Here is an 18343-nt window from a genome sequence, read left to right as displayed (position 1 = left end):
TGCTTGACTCAATCCAGAGAGAGCAATTAGACTTATCAATGATCCATCCCTTACCAACTCCCCCCCCCCCCCCTTTCACACAGACGTATGGTCTCTGCAGTATGTTTATTCTACAAATATTTCCATGGGAAATGCTCATCTGAAATAACATCAATAATTCCTCATTCCTCCACTCAGTACTAAGCTCATTGGAACATGTGCAACTGCTGCACAACATCCCTTCACAGTACACCTAGAAACAAACAGAACAAGTTTCTTTTCCTCTTCTTTCATCCCTGCAACTGCTGCACTGTGGAACAGTCTCCCACCTGCTGTGTTTCCTAAGGAATACAACTTAAAGTCATTCAAATCAAATGTAAACAAATTCCTCCTTTCCCAACCCACTACCCATACATGGTACTAATGTACTATAGGTTGACCAACCAAACTCCTGTGTATGGGCCCAACATTAAAAAAAAGTGTAGTAAGTTTCATAGTTTTTTTTTTATTTTTTATGAGTGGGATTTCCATGATGAAAATGCTGAGTAACTTTCATAAAAGTATTGAATCATAGATTGGATTTAAAGCAGATGAGTGTAGTACCAGTCTGCTGTTTTTATAAGATCAAAATCAATTTTTTTTCCCCTGAATGCAGTTTCGTCTATACTGATTAACAGAACTAAATCAAACTAAATCCCAAGACCTCCATAGTATCTGAGGGCCTTCATAATTAGAAATGAGGTAAAAACTTACCACTGAAAACAGTGCTGCATACTATGGTCCCACATCTAGAATCAGAAGCCTAAGCTCCCAACAATATTTCCTGTGCTATCCAACTCCAAATCTGAGGAATAAAGAAGTCATTCTCCGATAAGTTCTTCACACAGTCACTCTACACTAAGGTTTACAAATAGAGTATCTACAGGATACAGGCATGAAGGTTTTGGTACAATGTGATATTCTAACAAAACCTTCACGCCTGTATTGAGGAATTCCTCAATACAAACGTGAATAAGGGTTGAGGAACTCCTCAACCCTTCAGTTGCTTGTCTCTACCTGAGGGGGAACAAGAGAAAGCACAGTCAACTTTGTCACATTGATGTTTAAACCTCAAATTTGAAAGAAGTCAACTGCTTGGTGGAGGAGTTCCTCTATGGTAGAAGCTATAAGATCATAGCTCATCTTACAGTAGTTGTGTCCAGTGAGTAGCCAGTATGACTTGGAAGAAAGCAAAGAAACTCAATGACATAATTGAAAATAGGAGGCAGAGGGTTTCTTGGCATACACTAAGTGCTGGGATGGACATCAATCTAGAGCCTCGGTGATAGAAAATTTGCAAATTTAAATCTCTGAAACATAGGACAAGTAAAGCTTCTGGATACCTTGCAATAAACAGTGCTTGAAATATAGAAAAGGTTTTGTACATCCAGGGACTCCATAAAGAGAAAGAAAGAATGGCAATCTCAGCATCATCTGCAGAGTGAAGGCTCTCGACTTAAAATTATGTATGTATGACTGAACACATTCCTCTAAAACTTTATGAAAAAGACAAGAGAGAACAGGACCTGTTCTCTCTTGTCTTTTTCAACAAGAGAGAACTGTAATTGGATGGGAATTAGAGGGTACAGATGTATCTTCCTTCATCGTATCCTTTCCAGTGAAGAAGCGTGTTCTTCACTGACAAGGATATGATAGTATACATTTGGTAAACAGAGGTAGATCAATTAGATCTTGCAAAATAAGCAGAGGGGATTTGCTCTCCACAGGTCAAGTCATCTGATCCCACAGCTGATAAAGTGGCTGGAAGTGAAAACTATTTCATCAAAAAATAGTTTTCACTATAAAAATAGAAAAAGTTTCATTTCTGAAATGGATCTTGAAATAGGAGGACTAAAATCAGGTAGGTATGGTGGAGTGGAAAAGACATCCCTCCAAAAGCAGACAAACTCCTTGAGCATCTCACTTGGAGGTGCTCCATCTAATATATCAAGCACAAATAATTCTGTTCTTATATAATACCTGTATTTGGGCAGAGATGCTTTCTCTCTTTCTACTTGGATCAAACCGATGGTGAAGAAAGCTGAATGGCAAATGCTAAGTATACTATTTTAATAAAATCTATGCATTAAAGGTTAGATAATATGGCATCACTGCTCCAAAGACCATGGAACTTTTTTCAAGTCTCCAAATAAACATTGAAGTGGTGGTCAAACTCCTTGGCTTGTTCCTGGCTTGGCTTGTATATGGCTTATTCCTGGGTGATAAAATTCATCTGCCATCTAAAACATTCACAAGCATCCATGTTCATAGTAGGATTCAAACCAGAGCAGATATGCTATCCACTCTGCTAATTAAGCTAGCTGCAGCTATTACTATCAGTAAACTAATCATTTCAGTGAACAACAATCTGAATGAACTGAGAAGAAAAGATTCAATACAAAATCTGTCATATGCATTACAATGTATCTGACAGACTGGAAAAAATAAAGTTTATGAATTATAACATACCATGTTTTGGCTTGTTGCTCATTAATACAGCTTGAGGACACATATCAAGTTCTACACAGGTAGTACTTGGATCAATGGCTTGTGCTATAATCATCAAGAAAGAACTGCCATATTGGTTAACAAATGCCTTACAGTTGTCAGACAGTTCACCAGGTAGATAAGAGCAAACTTTGAACAAAACATTCTTGATTTTTTCCTGCAAATGATTAAAAATACATACATAAGGTAGTTATGAATATGCATTGTACTGTATAAGGATAAACAGTTAAGTTTAGTAATGATTAACGCTTAACTGTGCGTATACACACACACACAATTAGTCTATTAAGCAGAAGATTGAAAGATTTTTTATACTAAATTTCCTTTATAACATTTATACTATAGAGCAAACACTTGTAACCAAGACTTTTCAATGGTTTATGGCAATTGGCCACACCATAGTGTTGAGTACGGTGAGAGATGGCTGTGGTTAAACACCAAAAGTTGTTAGTGCTATGCAAAAAATTATTGATACCATATATGATACTGGAATACTTAATCTTTTATATATTTCACGTGTTTATTCTAGTTATATTTTACACAGCATGTATTTAAAAAAAAAATCTAGGTTACCAATTTAGTTCTGCTGATTAAGATATCAAGTTATGTGTATAACTTGATATCTTAATCTGGAGATGTCTAACAAACAAGAATAATTTAATGCAAAAGCATCATACAACACACTGCATGCCCTTGTAATATAATGGAATCCTTTGCAAAAAAAAAAAGCTAGCATTGCATTAAGTTATATTTTGTTGATACCCTGCTACTCCAAAATATCCTAAAGCAGCTTTTTGCAAACACTCATTGAATTTTTTCATCCAGTTAATTGTCTTTATTTTATCGCTTCTAAATCAGTTATTGTTTCATACTGGGTTTTGACATTTCTTATAGCCCTCTAATGCTGGTTGATGAATGACAACATGCATCCTTTGCAAGAAGATCTGTGTTCAATTATCATGAAAAGGAATCTTTAAATGGGCATTTCAACTGAGTTACTGATCTCATATAGAGGTGACAGCTTTTCTCTCACAAAAACAAGCAAACCAGCTAGAAAACAAATGCATGTAAAATTAACATGCAGAATACTTGACAAGGTATTACTTTTTAAAAAAAAGTTCTTCAGTTATAAAAGTTTTTCTTTTCTGTCAGCTCAAGATGGCATCTATGGTAGTATTGGTCACTTAAACAGAATAGGAGAAGGAAAAATGAGTAAAGTAGGCATTCACTACCAGCATAACAGGAAAAGGACAAAAAAACAATAAATCAATCTTCTAGGTCAAGTGATACGATATCTTAGAAGACTAAAAAAACAAGATATGACAATATTAGAATTTTGATAAATTAATTTGGAAGAAAATTTTTAATAGAAGCTAGTAATAAACTTTAGTACACCATTGTAGTACTCCCTTGAGCATACTCAAGACTATGATGTTCTATTGTTGCTTATTTGATAAATTTTTAAGTCTTTACTCCACATATCCAGCTAAAAATAAGGATATCCAAATTATCCTTCTTTTAAGATTTCATGTTGCCTTTATCATTTCCTTTTGTGGTATTCTCTCCTCTAAGTTTTTTTTAATAGCTTCCAAAACATTTCATCACCTTCATATGACTTTTGTTTAACTTCTTTTACACACAGAAAATATAAGGAAAAATGTAAGAAGAGCTTAGAGCAGATAATTTACACTTAGAGGACTTCTTCACATTAGTTTCAGCTTTTCTTGGAATGCTTGAAATGCTCACCATAAAATTCTGATTTTTCTGTCATTGAGCAAACTACACACACACACACACACACACACACACACACCACTAAATTAGAAACTTATTTACTATTGTGTTTCCATATGGGCATAAGACTGTCGGTATGATCCTCTTCAATTCCATGTGCAAAGTTCAGTGATATATGGGTTGGGAATAGCCTTCATTAAATACTTTGGTCAATTGCTGCACGCAGCAAGTTCTGTTTGTCCACACAAGCCTTCTTAGACAATGGCAATCTCATTCCTAACACTATCTTATGACCACAGTTGTCTCTTAGACAAACAGTGTGGATTATTTTTCTACTGATTAAACACCTGGAATATCTCACCTTTTGAGAAACAGTCAGCTCTGTTGATTGCAAAAATGTGGCTCCAGCCAGATGGGTGCCCACAATAAGCTTTTTATCAAACTCCAAAAGATCCTTTGTTTTTTCCATTGTAATCAACATTAATGAATGATATCAACATTACAGACCACAGCATTCTTAAATAGATGCCTGGAACATATGGTGATGCATGTGACCAAGTATTCTGCAAGTAGGCTGTGTGTGTGAGTGATGTTTAAATACATCTGCATAAAGACTGTTTTTTTCTAATTCAGTGGTCGGTATGTGTACTTCCATTGTTTGAGCCTTGTAGTTCACTTCTTAAAGCTGCTCAACTGATTTTTCTTTTATCAAAAACAAAGTAGTATGAAAGGTGGAATACTCAAAACTAAATGACCATTTTCAGTTTTAATGTTCCTGTATAGTCTTGTATCCTACTATAGAGGATAAATAAGATTTTATTTCTTGTGTTTTTTCCTGCATGAGAATTAATGTACACCTTGTGTCTGGACAGGAATTTAGCATATACTGCAATATTATTAGTCCTGCCTTTTTATCAAAATTTCCCAATTATAATTCTCTCTGTCACTCATTTCCAATTTTGCTATTCACAGTTCAACAAGAACCAGGTTTTGTCAGTTGCTCATTCTACTGATTCAAATTATTCCAGTGTTTTTTCATACTGCTGCCTCTGTTGGAAGCAGGGACATATTAAGTTGCATTTTCAGGTTTTTTTCATTTGAAATTTGGTCACAGCAGTAAAACTACATTCTATTCAAGTTTGTCATCAAGTTCAGTATTAAATATCATGGCTTGTTCCTTTTCCTGATATTAGAATAAATCTTTTACCTATAATTTATTTTAAATTGTCACTTCCAATTAGCAAAAAGAAAAAGGGGACATAAGTAATTGAAATAGATGGTGTGGATATCAGTTTCCTAAATGGACAGAGACTAATGATGTACAGCTGGCATGGCATAAATTGATACTACTCTCTTAAAACTACATTTAAATTAAAGAAATATTGCACAATATACAATACAATTCAAAGTTTAAATAAAGGTTTGAAATTTGTCAGTGGAAGCCAGACTCATGTGATGAGAGCTTGGTCCACCTTTACGAGTTGCCTCAGTCCTGAAGATACTTCAGGCACAAACTTTGTTTGTATACACTTGGATAAAGGATTAAACTAAATTTAATATAGTCAGTGGAAAATAAACTTCCAACATTTTTCTTTAAATCCAGAGTAATTTAATAATAAGGTGGTACACCTTTTGGTAACTAGTATAAGTAAATATGACCTCTCCATTGCTTCTGCCTCAGTATCACCAATTCTGGGTCTGCTCCCACTGACGAGACCTCAATAAAGGTCAAAACCGGTCTGGCTAGTGGCCCTTCCCTTAATGCATAGCATTATGGGAGATACTGAGACAAGGAGTGATGAGAGCTTGGTCCACCTTTACTACGAGTTGCTTCAGTCCTGAAGATACTTCAGGCACAAACTTTGTTTGTATACACTTGGGTAAAGGATTAAACTAAATTTAATAAAGATCTGGTTGAGCAAGGCTAAGGACTCTGTTGACCAGACTAGTGGCAGTTCAGATAAATGTAAATCTGTTGGGGGAAAAATGCAAATGAACATCCTTCAAAAAAGACTGGTAGTTCATTTTACAAAATGAATGTTTCACTATTGAGGTGACTGTCGAATACAATTTGTTCCAATTGACTTTCCCCACAAGTCCACATCCTTGGTTAAAGAGAGTGCTGCACACATACACAGCTGAGTTCAGTGGCAAAAGCTGTATAATAAACAATCTCGGTGAGCATTAGAAATTCATTTCAACATGGTTTTAAACCAGGTTTCTCCCACAAATGCTCATTAGATATATTCATTCCATCTCAAGTAAACATCACCCCATTAGTAAATAAAATGTAACTACATATCAGGATTTGTGTGCACCCAATCATAAAAGTTAATCCACTGTCCACAATCAACTTCTCCACCAATTTTTGTTTTCTTTTTTTCTTTCTTCAATATATTAAGATTCAACATCATAATGTTTGATTTTGCTACTATCATCTATCTATCTTTCTTTTTTTTTTTGATCATTAAATACTTATCATAGCAAGATGAAGTGTATGGTTGTGATGTAACTGTTGAAAGACTGATAATTTTCTGAATTTTTCCATAATGACAGCAACTAATTGCAGTTACAAAATATATCCTAAAAAAACTCCAAGGTTTCTTTAACTAAAATGTAGGCCTTTTCTGTAGAAGATTTATAATTCTTATTAGACTAAGATTACTGGCCCATTCATCTTCAGAAATGATTATTTTCTCATTCTTACATTTTAAAGCTAAAAACAAAAACTTTTCAGTGTAGACTTAACTGTATTTTTTCATAATATATATTAATGCCATAACAGAAAATGGATTTTTTGATAAATGCATGCCTGTTTTAGAGAAAGTTTCCCTTCAAGTTTGCAACTAATTCATCTATTTCTATCATATGCTATTTGACAAAGTGAAACATTGTACTTTGTTTTTTAGTGGAACATTTGCACATTGTCTTCACTCACTGTTTTTCTTTCTTTTTTTTACTTATGTTCAAGATGATAATGAAGTACACTAGTTGATGCTTTGCATTGCAATGGTTTGAAACATTTGACAACAAGCTGTCTAATTTTTTTTTCCATCTTTTTTAAAACACTGCCAACATTCCTCATACTTTTTACTCACTATTAGGAGTAACTACAATAAAGTGAAGTTAATTATCTTTGAATAAAAACTAAATAAAACTCTTTCACACTACATATACTAAGACATGAATTAAGGAACCAGGATTATGATGAATTCCAGGAAATAGTCCAATTATTTCTTTGGCATTGAGAATGGGAATTTTCAGATCAGATATTAAAAAAAATATATTAAATTACTTTGGGAATTATTGAGAAGAAATCCTAGATACCATCACACAATTTCTCCCAAATGTCCATTTCCCTCTTCAAAATTTAATAACCACAAAAGCCTTCCCTCATTTTTTCCACTTTCTGTCATTAACTACTAGAGCACACTTAAATAGCCATCATCATTGGCAAGAACATAACTCAAAATGGACAAAGCTCTTTACAGCACATCTTTTACCATAACTCCCTTCCTCCTCTGCTCTCCTTTATTCTTCTCTACTAACATTCACTTCTTATTCTTTCAAAATGCTATAAGAGAATGAGTGTTTGGGCAGATCTAAAATCACTAGCCTTTCTATTCCTAAAACTAAAGCTTTACTCAGCACACTGACCTAAAAGAAAAGATCTATCATTATTTTCATAGAAAATTGTTTTGGAATGTCCAAAAAAATGTTTCATGTATGGAAAAATTGAAACCAACATTAGGACTTCACTTTTCAACATTTCAACATATTGCAGGAACACATTCAAAGTTTCTATCAAAATTATCCTTACTATGTCTTTATATAAATTAACTATCGTGTTAACCCTAAAAGTAATGTACCTAAAGTTGGTATAGGTAACTTTTCCTCTTTTCTACTAAGGATGTCCCCCCCCCCCTCTCTCTCTCTCTCAGCAGTGTTTTACCAAGTTAGTTGTCTATTTGATACTCAATATGAGAAGATGTCCACACCACTCAGTTGATACAGATATAAGTTATACAGGATAACAAATATTTCCTGAAACACTTAGGGAAAGTGAGAAATTTATTTTTTAAACAGCTTCATATCTTATCAGTCCAGAGAACCACCAGATGCATTATCATTTCTATCTTTTGTCCCTCTTTATACAACTTCCTATATAAGTCAAAAATTTTGCTCATGACAGTGTTTTTGTCATAGGCTTATGACAAAATTTAATGTTAATTCTTAGTTTAAAAGTTGTTCATCATTGTGGCCATAGTGAAAAGCCACTCTTTTCACTATGGCCACAAGCAGCAAACCGATCCTATTAATATGACTATTAATAGGATCAGTCTGCTGCATATTAGATGATTCTTATTACAGCAAACACAGTTATAACAAACTCACTACAATTAATGGAAAAATTTAACTGAAAAGTCCCAGCACCATGCTTTTATTATTATTACTGTTTAAGAGAGACCTCCACATCGAGGGAGGGTACATACTACACACACCATCTATCATACTTATTCTTGAATTCATTCACACTGCTTGCACTCGCAACATCCAATGGCAATCCATTCCAATCAAGCATCACACTGTGAGAAAAATATCTAGCTCTCACCCTCTTCTTAGCTTCCAAGGATGCCCTCTTGTCCTTTCCCCATCCTCCATAAATTGAAAAATTCCATCAATTGAAATTCTGCATGACCCTTTCAGAAGTTTGTAAGTCTCAATTACATCACCCCCTCTCTTTTTCCTGTTTGCTAGTGTCTGCAGTCTACAAATTCTTAATCTGTCTTCATAATCAGTATTCCACAAACCTGATATTTTTAACACTCTCCTTTGCACTCTCTCCAGTATATCAGAACACAATGGAGACCAGACCTGTGCACAGTAGTCCAAGTGAGATCGTACTGAGGCCTTGTAAAGAGGCAAAATGACATCCTTATTTTTATATGTGAATGTTCATTTCAGCATTCAAATTATTTTTTGAGTTGTATTTGCAATCTTTGCTATATGGCCCTTGAACATCATCTTTTGGATCATATCTACTAACACTCCAAGATCCCTAGCCTCAGTTTCTTCTAGCATAATCCCACCAATATAATACGACATTGGATATCTAATTACGCTGAAGTGAATGACTTTACATTTACTGACATTGAACTGACATCCATTTCCCCATGCCCACAGTTCCAGCCTATTCAAATCATTCAAAATTTACTACAGAAAACAAATTCTCTATAGTGAAAGTGAACTGTATCTTTGCTTCTTTTTGGCAGCACCAACTAATATATATATATATATATATATATATATATATATATATATATATATATATAGTGGCACAATTTTACAATCATAATTGGTATATGGCTAGCTGCAATAATTATAAGAATAAGTTTTTTTTCACTATAATGAAAGTTTTTTTCATTTGGTTATAAATTAAAGATGCCAAGAAATTAATTCTTGTTTAATCCTTTATTCAAGTGTAAGCAAAGTTGAATGTGAAGTATTTCACAACTAGGTTATTTGTATGCAGAGACTAATGACTTCATATTAAATGCTTTAGTATCCCATAATGCAAAATACATATCCTTCCAGGTGTGTATAATGGGAATGGCCACTACTCAGACTGATTTTGACCTTTATTGAGGTATGTTAAAGTGCAGAGATACCTCTCCAAAAACTGAGTGATCTATAAGATCACTCTAAATTTCAATGAGTGGCCCTAAAGGATCACTTCTAAATTCATCACTCCTGACCTGAATCACTCCAGGACAAGAAACTCGGCAGTGGCTCCACTCAGTGACAGGCGAAAACAAGCCACCAATGCAAAACTTCTCTACTCCCCCTGGAAACAAGTTACCATCAGTGGGAGCTAGACCCAGAAGAGATACCAAGGTTGAAGTAATGCAGAAGTCATATATTCCCATATACAAGTAGTAAAAAGGTGTAACGCCTTGTATTAAAATATTCTGGAGTGGAGCTGGTTGTTGAAAGTTTTTTTTTTTTTTTTCACTTGGTTATAAATTAAATTAAAGGTGCCAAGAAATTATATTATTATTTAATTCTTTATCCAAGTGTGTAAGCAAAAAGCTTGTGCATGAAGTATCTTCACGACTAGTCTACTTGTATGTAGATGCTTTTGACTTCACATCAATTGCTTTAGTATCACACACAATGCATATCACAATTCCTTTCAAAGATGTAGATTGCTATGCATTATGGGAAGGGTTTCAACCTTTACTTCCAAGTCATATCATATGAAGATGAAAAAGATTAAAAGACATTAAAGTATCAAATTTTATCATGTAAACAGCATAAACAACATATTTAAGCCATCCTTGGTACAAAAACACAGCAAAATCTGACTAATGTCCTGTCTAAACCAAGTTTATTATATGGAAGTGAAACATGGACCATAAAAAAGAATGAAAAACAGATTCAAAGAACAGCTGGTTATACCAAGTAGGACCATAAAACAAATGAAATTTTATGATCCCTGAATATAAAACCAGTTAACTACTATATAAGTAAATATAAACAAAAATGGTTAGAATGTCTGAATCAAATGGAGAATAGCACTGCAAGAAAATACTATACAGATATGAAATAAATGGAAAAAGAAGAAGAATTGGAAGACCAAGAAAACAAATGATGTACAAGTCATGTTTCCTGATCGCTACCTATAACTTTGTCTGACCCAGATTATTTCAATAATATGGTAGCACACCATTTTACTACTTTTCATCATCAAATTCCTGATATGTATCCTCAGATTTTCAGATTCAGGGAGGTGTAGGAGAATAGAAAAGTAAGAAGAGACTCAGGTCAAGTAGTCAAAAACAGGAAATACACAAAAGAGGAAGAATGAAAAAGGCTAGCACATCACTGAGAGGTCCTTTCCACATGGACATGTGCACCACTTCTATAGCTAATCCATATTTGAGCAATGTCTAATTTACCCATGCTACAAATTGTAGATACTTCAAGTAATCATTTTTAAAGTCCAGCTTCGAACCCAATCAAAATCAAGCTGTGTCTTCTTATATTATGTAAAACAGCCTGCCTCCATACATCAGCATTCATTTCTCAGAAACTACAACCTGTAATCATTACATGTCCTGAATCTTCTATGAGCAAAACCATAAAAATTTAAGATAATACTTATCCCTTAGTTAAGAAAAGTTTTGCTCATCTTCAATTCCTGATGTATATCTCAAGGGATGTACAAGATACTGTAATAGAAACTTGTGTAATACTATTTATTGTTTATTAGTTTTCTTCCAAATGAATCTTGCCAGGTCTCCCATTTGTCATGTGATGCCCCCCCCCATTCAAATCATTTTGATCAAGATTAGCACACTGCAAACATAATGCCACACTTTTTTGAAACTGCTAGTTAACATTCTTAACACCTTCAACATGCTCATGGACTTTCCAAGAGTAGTATCATTATACAGAATAAAACGTTGCATGAAATTTATAGTTATCATGGCAAATTTTCCAGTTTTATCCTTCTTGCCCTTACATTGGTATGTTACTTTCTATTAGTATTTATCAGCACTTGAAATACTTTGTAAGTTGTAAATATGTTGCTCACATCATCCTATGTGAGTGGAATACAGGGAAGAGTTATGTAATAAAAAATGAAGTTAGGTTTATAAATATATTTAAAATAAAAATAAACTAAGAATGCTGAAAAAACTGTAGGATAGAAAACTAGTAGTAATCTTGACAAATGTTCACCATTAACATTTGCATTTTTGGCAGGAAAACCTCGCTTAACGTGATTAATTAATCCTTCAATTAATGCATGCTAAGTAGAATTGCGTTAAGCGAATACAATAAACAATAGGAATAATTCTAATTCATCCATCAATTAGCATAAATTTGGAAAAAAAATTACAGTACAAGCTATATTAGAGGATAAAATCATCAAAGTTAATAAAAATCAATTGCTTAAATTTTTATTTAATATCTGAACTACTTTTTGAGCTACTTGATTTTTATTACTTTATTTTATTACTTTAATACTTGATTTAAGATTGAGCTACTTTTTTTTTCCAAAAAAAAAAAATAATAAATAAATAAAGATGTTTGAAGCTAGACTTTTTCATCTTGTCATGCAATTTACCACAGCTGGCAACTGCTTTATCAAGATTTCTGTGGGCTTTGAAGCTTCGTTCCATATCAGAATCAAACAAAATTTCCTTAGCATGCTTAATGTGATCGAAAACTAGCTCAAGTTGTTTTGCAAGTAGCTTCTTAGTCGTACATTCTCTTCTTGTTCACACTCCTTATCTTCTTCATATGCACGCTGTTCTTCAAGTTGAAGGAGATCATTTCTCGCTTAACTGTTCTGAATGTGAATCAAGCAAGTTTCTCACATCTTCATTATTCACTTCATTAAATCCAAGTTCTTTTCCAATTGTGCTGATTTCTTCAGTAATGTTAGATCTTGGATTTTGCACACAATAAACTAACATACGCTCGAGTTTAAAGTCGCCTTCTGTATTGTCTTCTAATAAAAGTGCAAGACGATCTTTAGATATTTTGTATCCTGGTTGAGATGCTTCAGTTTTTGTCAGCATACACTTCCAAAAGGGACCAATTTGTCGACATTGAATATTTGCCGATCATCATAATCATCCTCCTGAATTATCCTTTGCAATTCTTCAGGAAACTTGGCTGCAGAATCTTTATCAGCACTAGCAGATTCCTCAGTTATTCTTATGTTATGCAGTCCAACTCTATTTTTAAAATGGTCAAACCATCCTAAACTTGCAGTAAAGCTTTCACATTCCTCTTGAAATTTGGCATCTTTCATCATCATATTCCTGACATGTACCCTCAAGGGGTGTACAGGATATGATAGTACTTCATGAAAAATTTACATCATTATTAACTTCCTATCTACAATTTTCCTCCAAATCAGTCTGTTACTTGTCAAGACTCCAACATTATCAGATATTATATTTCTATCGTGTAAGGAACTTAGTACAATATCAATCCACCTATATCTTGGTCTTCCTCTGGGTCGTTTTCCTGCCAACTTGGCAGAGAACACTTGTTTTGCTAATCTTTCCTCGCCCATTCCATTTAAGTGACCATACTACCTGAGATTAGCTCTGCTAACACATTCCTGGATGCTGACAATGTCAAGTTCTTTCCTAATCTTTCAGTGAGGTAAAAATATTGAGACCTTTTGCCTGAATATTCCCTGTACTAAAAGGTATTCTTTTTGGTTATAATCTTCAATCCAGAGTGATAGAAGACATTCCATCTCGATTATTAAATGGCTTCTATTTCGGGTGATGTGCATACTCAAAGCAGTAGCAACTTTGCTTTTTGTTCTTATTTAACATAGTCCGAACTGTAGACTTGCTGTATCTCAGGTTTCACACAATCATTGTATTACTAGCACCACTTTCATGTCTCTTAATGATTTCCAGCTTTTCCACTCTCTGCAGATTGCCCACAAAAAAATTTAATGTAAAAAAAAAATCACGGTAACTGATTAATCACTCGCTTCAAGCAAGAAATTTCATTCAATCATGCTAACTGATCATCATGCATATCGAATTTTCATTAAGTGAGGTTTTCCTGTACTGACTTACCACTCCAGGGTTATCAATTTAATAGAAAACTTAAGCATACATGGGAAAATACCTGAGTGTCATTGTCTGCTAGTTGATTCTGAAGAAAATGAAGAATATCTTGACAAGCAGTACATTCAAGGTTTCCTGGAAAACACAAACATATATACACACACCACAGAAAAAAAATGCTACCATATCTAAATAAGAAATTAATGATCTGGAAAGAAGTTAAAACATAAAAAATAAAATGTTACTTTCATGATATAAGTATCATTAATTGTGCCCATGATGAGTTCATTAGTTGTAGAGGAATAATAAAACAAATTATACGTTGGATGATCTATGTATGAAAAATGATTTAATATTTGAAATAAGTGTGAAGAAAATGCAACCTGTTTCATAAAAAATGAGCACAGGATATTTTATTTTCGTGTCTAAGAGAAAAGAGTATGCAATGGATCACTGTAGGGAATCTTTATTTAGGAGGAGAAAATCCAAGTATAAATGTACTGCTAGAACATGGCTAGAAAAATATAGCTAGAATGAGTAGAATTACCTATTTTATTCAGTATATATATTGAAAGTTTTAGCTAACAGTGCAGCAGTAGGCTCACAAATGACTACTGAAAATGGTGTCTGATTTGTCAAGTTTGAATTAGAATGCAAAAGGTTTAGTGATTGGTCTCCCTTTCTGAAATATAAAGAAAGTGAGTTAAGAGTAATAACTTGGCAATAATAGTACCTTTAGAAAAGAAAACAATGGAAGTAATTGTTTGCTACGAGACAACAGCAATATTTGTAAACATGAGCTATATGACTCATAACAGTTGATCACTTAGCTACTTGTCTTCTGCATTCAATGATGGCAATGACAAGCTCAAGTGAGATATGGAATCTGGAGGAAACTAAGGCAGTTATTTGAGCATGGAAATTTGCAGCTTTCTTGGGACTGTTTATATATTATACAAGCTCAGCTCCCTTCTTGCTGAACCTTGACCTCCATCACTTTTTATCTGCTAGCTCACTGCTTGTTAAGCAAAGGGAAGAGTTTCCCCCCCCCCCAAAAGTAAATCCTACCCCCAAAAAAAAAAGGTTGTAAACCTATCATCCATTAATACCCATGAGTGGATATTAATGGATGAAACATTTGAAACTAATCCAGTTCTCCCTTTAGCAAAGAACAAACAAACAAAACACTTTTTTTAGCGACTTCAGGACTCAGTAAACAGGGTGACGGTCTTGCACCAGGTGATGAGAATTGTCTGCCATGTATGCACTTACACAGCGGGATCTGACTGCCAGGGGGCCTGAAATAGCTTTAAAAATTTTCATATTTAGTCCCTAAAACAGGGATTCCAAATTATGGAAAATATAAAATAAAAAAATAAAAATCCTTAGCTCACTCATAGTACTTACACACTATAGGTTTAAACAAACTTTTGTGGTTGGGAAATGCACAAAAATAACCCTTGGTCTGTAGAAAGACAAAGCTCTAGATAACTAATAAGTTTAATATCTACAGAAAATACAAGACATCCTAGGAACCAATTAAAAATCAAAAATATGGCCCTTCAGAGTCATATGTTAAGTAGCATAATAAGAAGAAACTTGGGGAAATAAGTTGGTTCAAATTCATATTGTTTTCAGAAACAAGTTGTTAGCACAAATGTTAGTTTGCACTGCATGTTGGGAAATAGTGTTAAGTAAAGAAGAATCATCAAATTCCTGACATGTACCATCAAGGGGTGTACAGGATATGATAGTACTACATGAAAAATTTATATTATTACTAACTTCCTATCTACAATTTTCCTCCAAATTAGTCTGTTACTTGTCAAGACTCCAATATTATCATTATCAGATCTTATATTTCTATCGTTTAAAGGCACACTGTATTGTATCAATCCACCTATATCTTGGTCTTCCTCTGGGTCATTTACCTGCCAAACTGGCAGAGAACACTTGTTTTGCTAATCTTTCCTCGCCCATTCTGTTTAAGCGACCATACCACCTTAAGATTGGCTCTGCTGACGCATTCCTGGATGACGACAATGTCAAAGTTCTTTCCTAATATCCTCATTTTTAATATGATATTGCCATTGATGCCATCTGTTCACGCCTCTTATCTTTCTCAGGACTCTCATATCTGCGGTCTCTAGTCTTGGGTCAAGTGTTTTACTTCTGACCCAGCTCTCAGATCCATAAGTTAAAACTGGTTTGAACACTGTCTTGTATACAGCTAATTTAGTGTTCCAACTAATTTCTCTCTTATTCCATATGAATTTATTCAATTGACTTCCAACTATACCAGCTTTGTTGATTCTGTTATCTATTTCCATATTTAATTTACCATCTTCACTAAAAATCATGCCTAAGTAGCTGAAATGTTTTACTTGTTCCACAGGTTCCCTGTTCACAACACAGTTGACATTTTCAACAATTCTACCTATTTTTATTTTCTTTGTAATGCTGACCTTCATACCATATCTATTACAAGTTATTCAATTTAGTCAGGGAATCTTGCAAACTTGTAGTGGATTTATTTAGAAGTATAACATCGTCCGCATAAAAAGAGCTGACATTAACATCTCCAATTCTGATATCATGTTTAATACCACTTTCCTTCATAATGTGATCCATATAGATAATGAATAACAGAGGGGATAATGTACATTCTTGTCCCACACCAGATTTAACATTAAACCATCTTCCTGTACTTCCTTTAATTCTAACTGCTGACTTACAAATCAAATACAGACTAAGTATTGCTTGATATAATGCCCCATTGACACCATACAACTGTAGCGTACTGAATAGCTTCTCTCTTGGCATCTTGTCATATGCCTTTTCCAGATTGACAAAATTTAAATACAGATCTGTTATATTCCCATGATTTCTCAACTATTTGTCGTAAAGTGAAGATCTGATCCTGACAGCCTCTATTTGGCCCGAATCCAGGTTCTTCTTCACCAAGTTTTTCTTCCACAATTTTTCTCAACTGTTTCTCAAGTATGCTTACATAAATCTTACCAGGAACACTCAGTAGGGAAATTCCTCTGTAATTCTCACATTCAGTTTTATTTCCCTTTTTTATATATGGGTACTATGAAAGCTCTACTCCAATCATCAGGAATTTTTCCCTCTGTCCGGGCCTTCTGAACTATGCAGTGCAGCCACTGAAGACTTTTATACTGCCATACTTTAGCATTTCTGGTCGAATATCATCTACTCCTGCTGCCTTTTTCTACTACAAGTATGGATATGTATTCCTGACTGTATGTCCATTGAGTGTTTTTTTTTTTTTTTTAACCACTGCTTGTTTCATTTAGCAATTTTTCAAAGTAATTTCTCCATACTTCAAGGATATCTTTTTCTCCCGTTTTCATGTCACCTTTCTGATCTCCGACTCCTTTTATAGCACTTTTTCCTCCATTTCTAAGCTTCTTCAACAACCTCTAGAATATTTTGCCACCTTCTTGGACATTTATTTTCTATGTTCTTGCCAAAGTCCTCCCATGACTTTTGTTTAGCTAGTTTTACACAGTGTTTAGCTTTCTTATATTTGTCTTTGTATTCTTTAAGAGCACAAGCTGACTTATTTGCCAGGAACTTTTGATATGCTTTCTTCTTTTTCTTCGCTGCCACTTTAACTTCCTGCGTCCACCATGGAGTTCTAATTTTTCTATCCTTGCAGACAACCTCACCACATGCCTCTCTGGCTGAATCAATCAGGGTTTTTTTCAAGACTTGCCAGTGAATCTCTCAGGTTTTGTTCCTGTTCTCAAACTCCTTCATTTTTTTCTTCAATAATCTTTGCGTATTTTAGTCTACAGTTCACATCTGAGAGCCACATAACTTTAATTCACTTTAAAACTTTCTTACATGTTTTTCTTTTCAAAATGAAATTGAATTTTATCCTGCTCAAGACTAAATGGTGATCACTTCCAATTTCAAATCCTCTGTACACTGGTGTCCTGCACCAGGGAGAAAACATCAGTATCACAATAACATAGTCAATGAGACTTCTTTTCTTATTCCTTGCCTCTTTCTCTCCATGTGAATTTATGCACATTTTTATGTTGAAACATCATGTTAGTAATAACCAGTCCATGTCCTGAGCAGAAATCCAACAGGCATTTGTCATTATTAGCTTTGCTCTTTTCTTCAAATTTTCCCCAAATATTTTTGTATGCCTGACAATCATTTCCTACTCCGCTATTTAGATCCCAACAAGGACCAACTTTTCCTTTTTTATTGTGTCAGTTGCTTTCTCTAAAGCCTCAAAAAATTCCTCCACTTCTACCTTAGTTGAGACTTATTTGTGCCTATGGTCCCACAGAAGATTCCCCATTCTGATATTTGCCCATATCACTCTGCCTGAGACTGCTTGCTATTCAAGAATGATTAGCCTCTTATTTAGTGTTGAATACCATGGCTACTCCTTTTCCTTGATTGTCCTCAATTGTCACCTGTTTTTGTCTTTTTTG

At 34.2% G+C, this 18343-nt stretch overlaps 1 protein-coding gene across 1 annotated transcript in view; it reads right to left on the bottom strand.

The window, feature by feature from the left end:
- The window catches only part of LOC150099493 (uncharacterized), a 301600-nt gene that overhangs the window by 46480 nt on the left and 236777 nt on the right, over nucleotides 1-18343 (bottom strand). The window contains exons 25-26 of the mRNA XM_090404210.1: nucleotides 13927-14000; nucleotides 2488-2683 (exon numbers count right to left, since the gene is read on the bottom strand). Coding sequence (XP_090260336.1) covers nucleotides 2488-2683; nucleotides 13927-14000 — 270 coding nt within the window. The remainder of the gene's footprint in view (nucleotides 1-2487; nucleotides 2684-13926; nucleotides 14001-18343) is intronic.

This window comes from Typopeltis vanoorti, chromosome 14 (assembly GCF_054136105.1).
Source record: "Typopeltis vanoorti isolate ZY-2024b chromosome 14, IOZ_Tvanoo_1.0, whole genome shotgun sequence".
NCBI lineage: Eukaryota > Metazoa > Arthropoda > Arachnida > Uropygi > Thelyphonidae > Typopeltis > Typopeltis vanoorti.
Note: the sequence above shows the minus strand (reverse complement) of the source record. Positions and strands in the feature narration are given on the sequence as shown.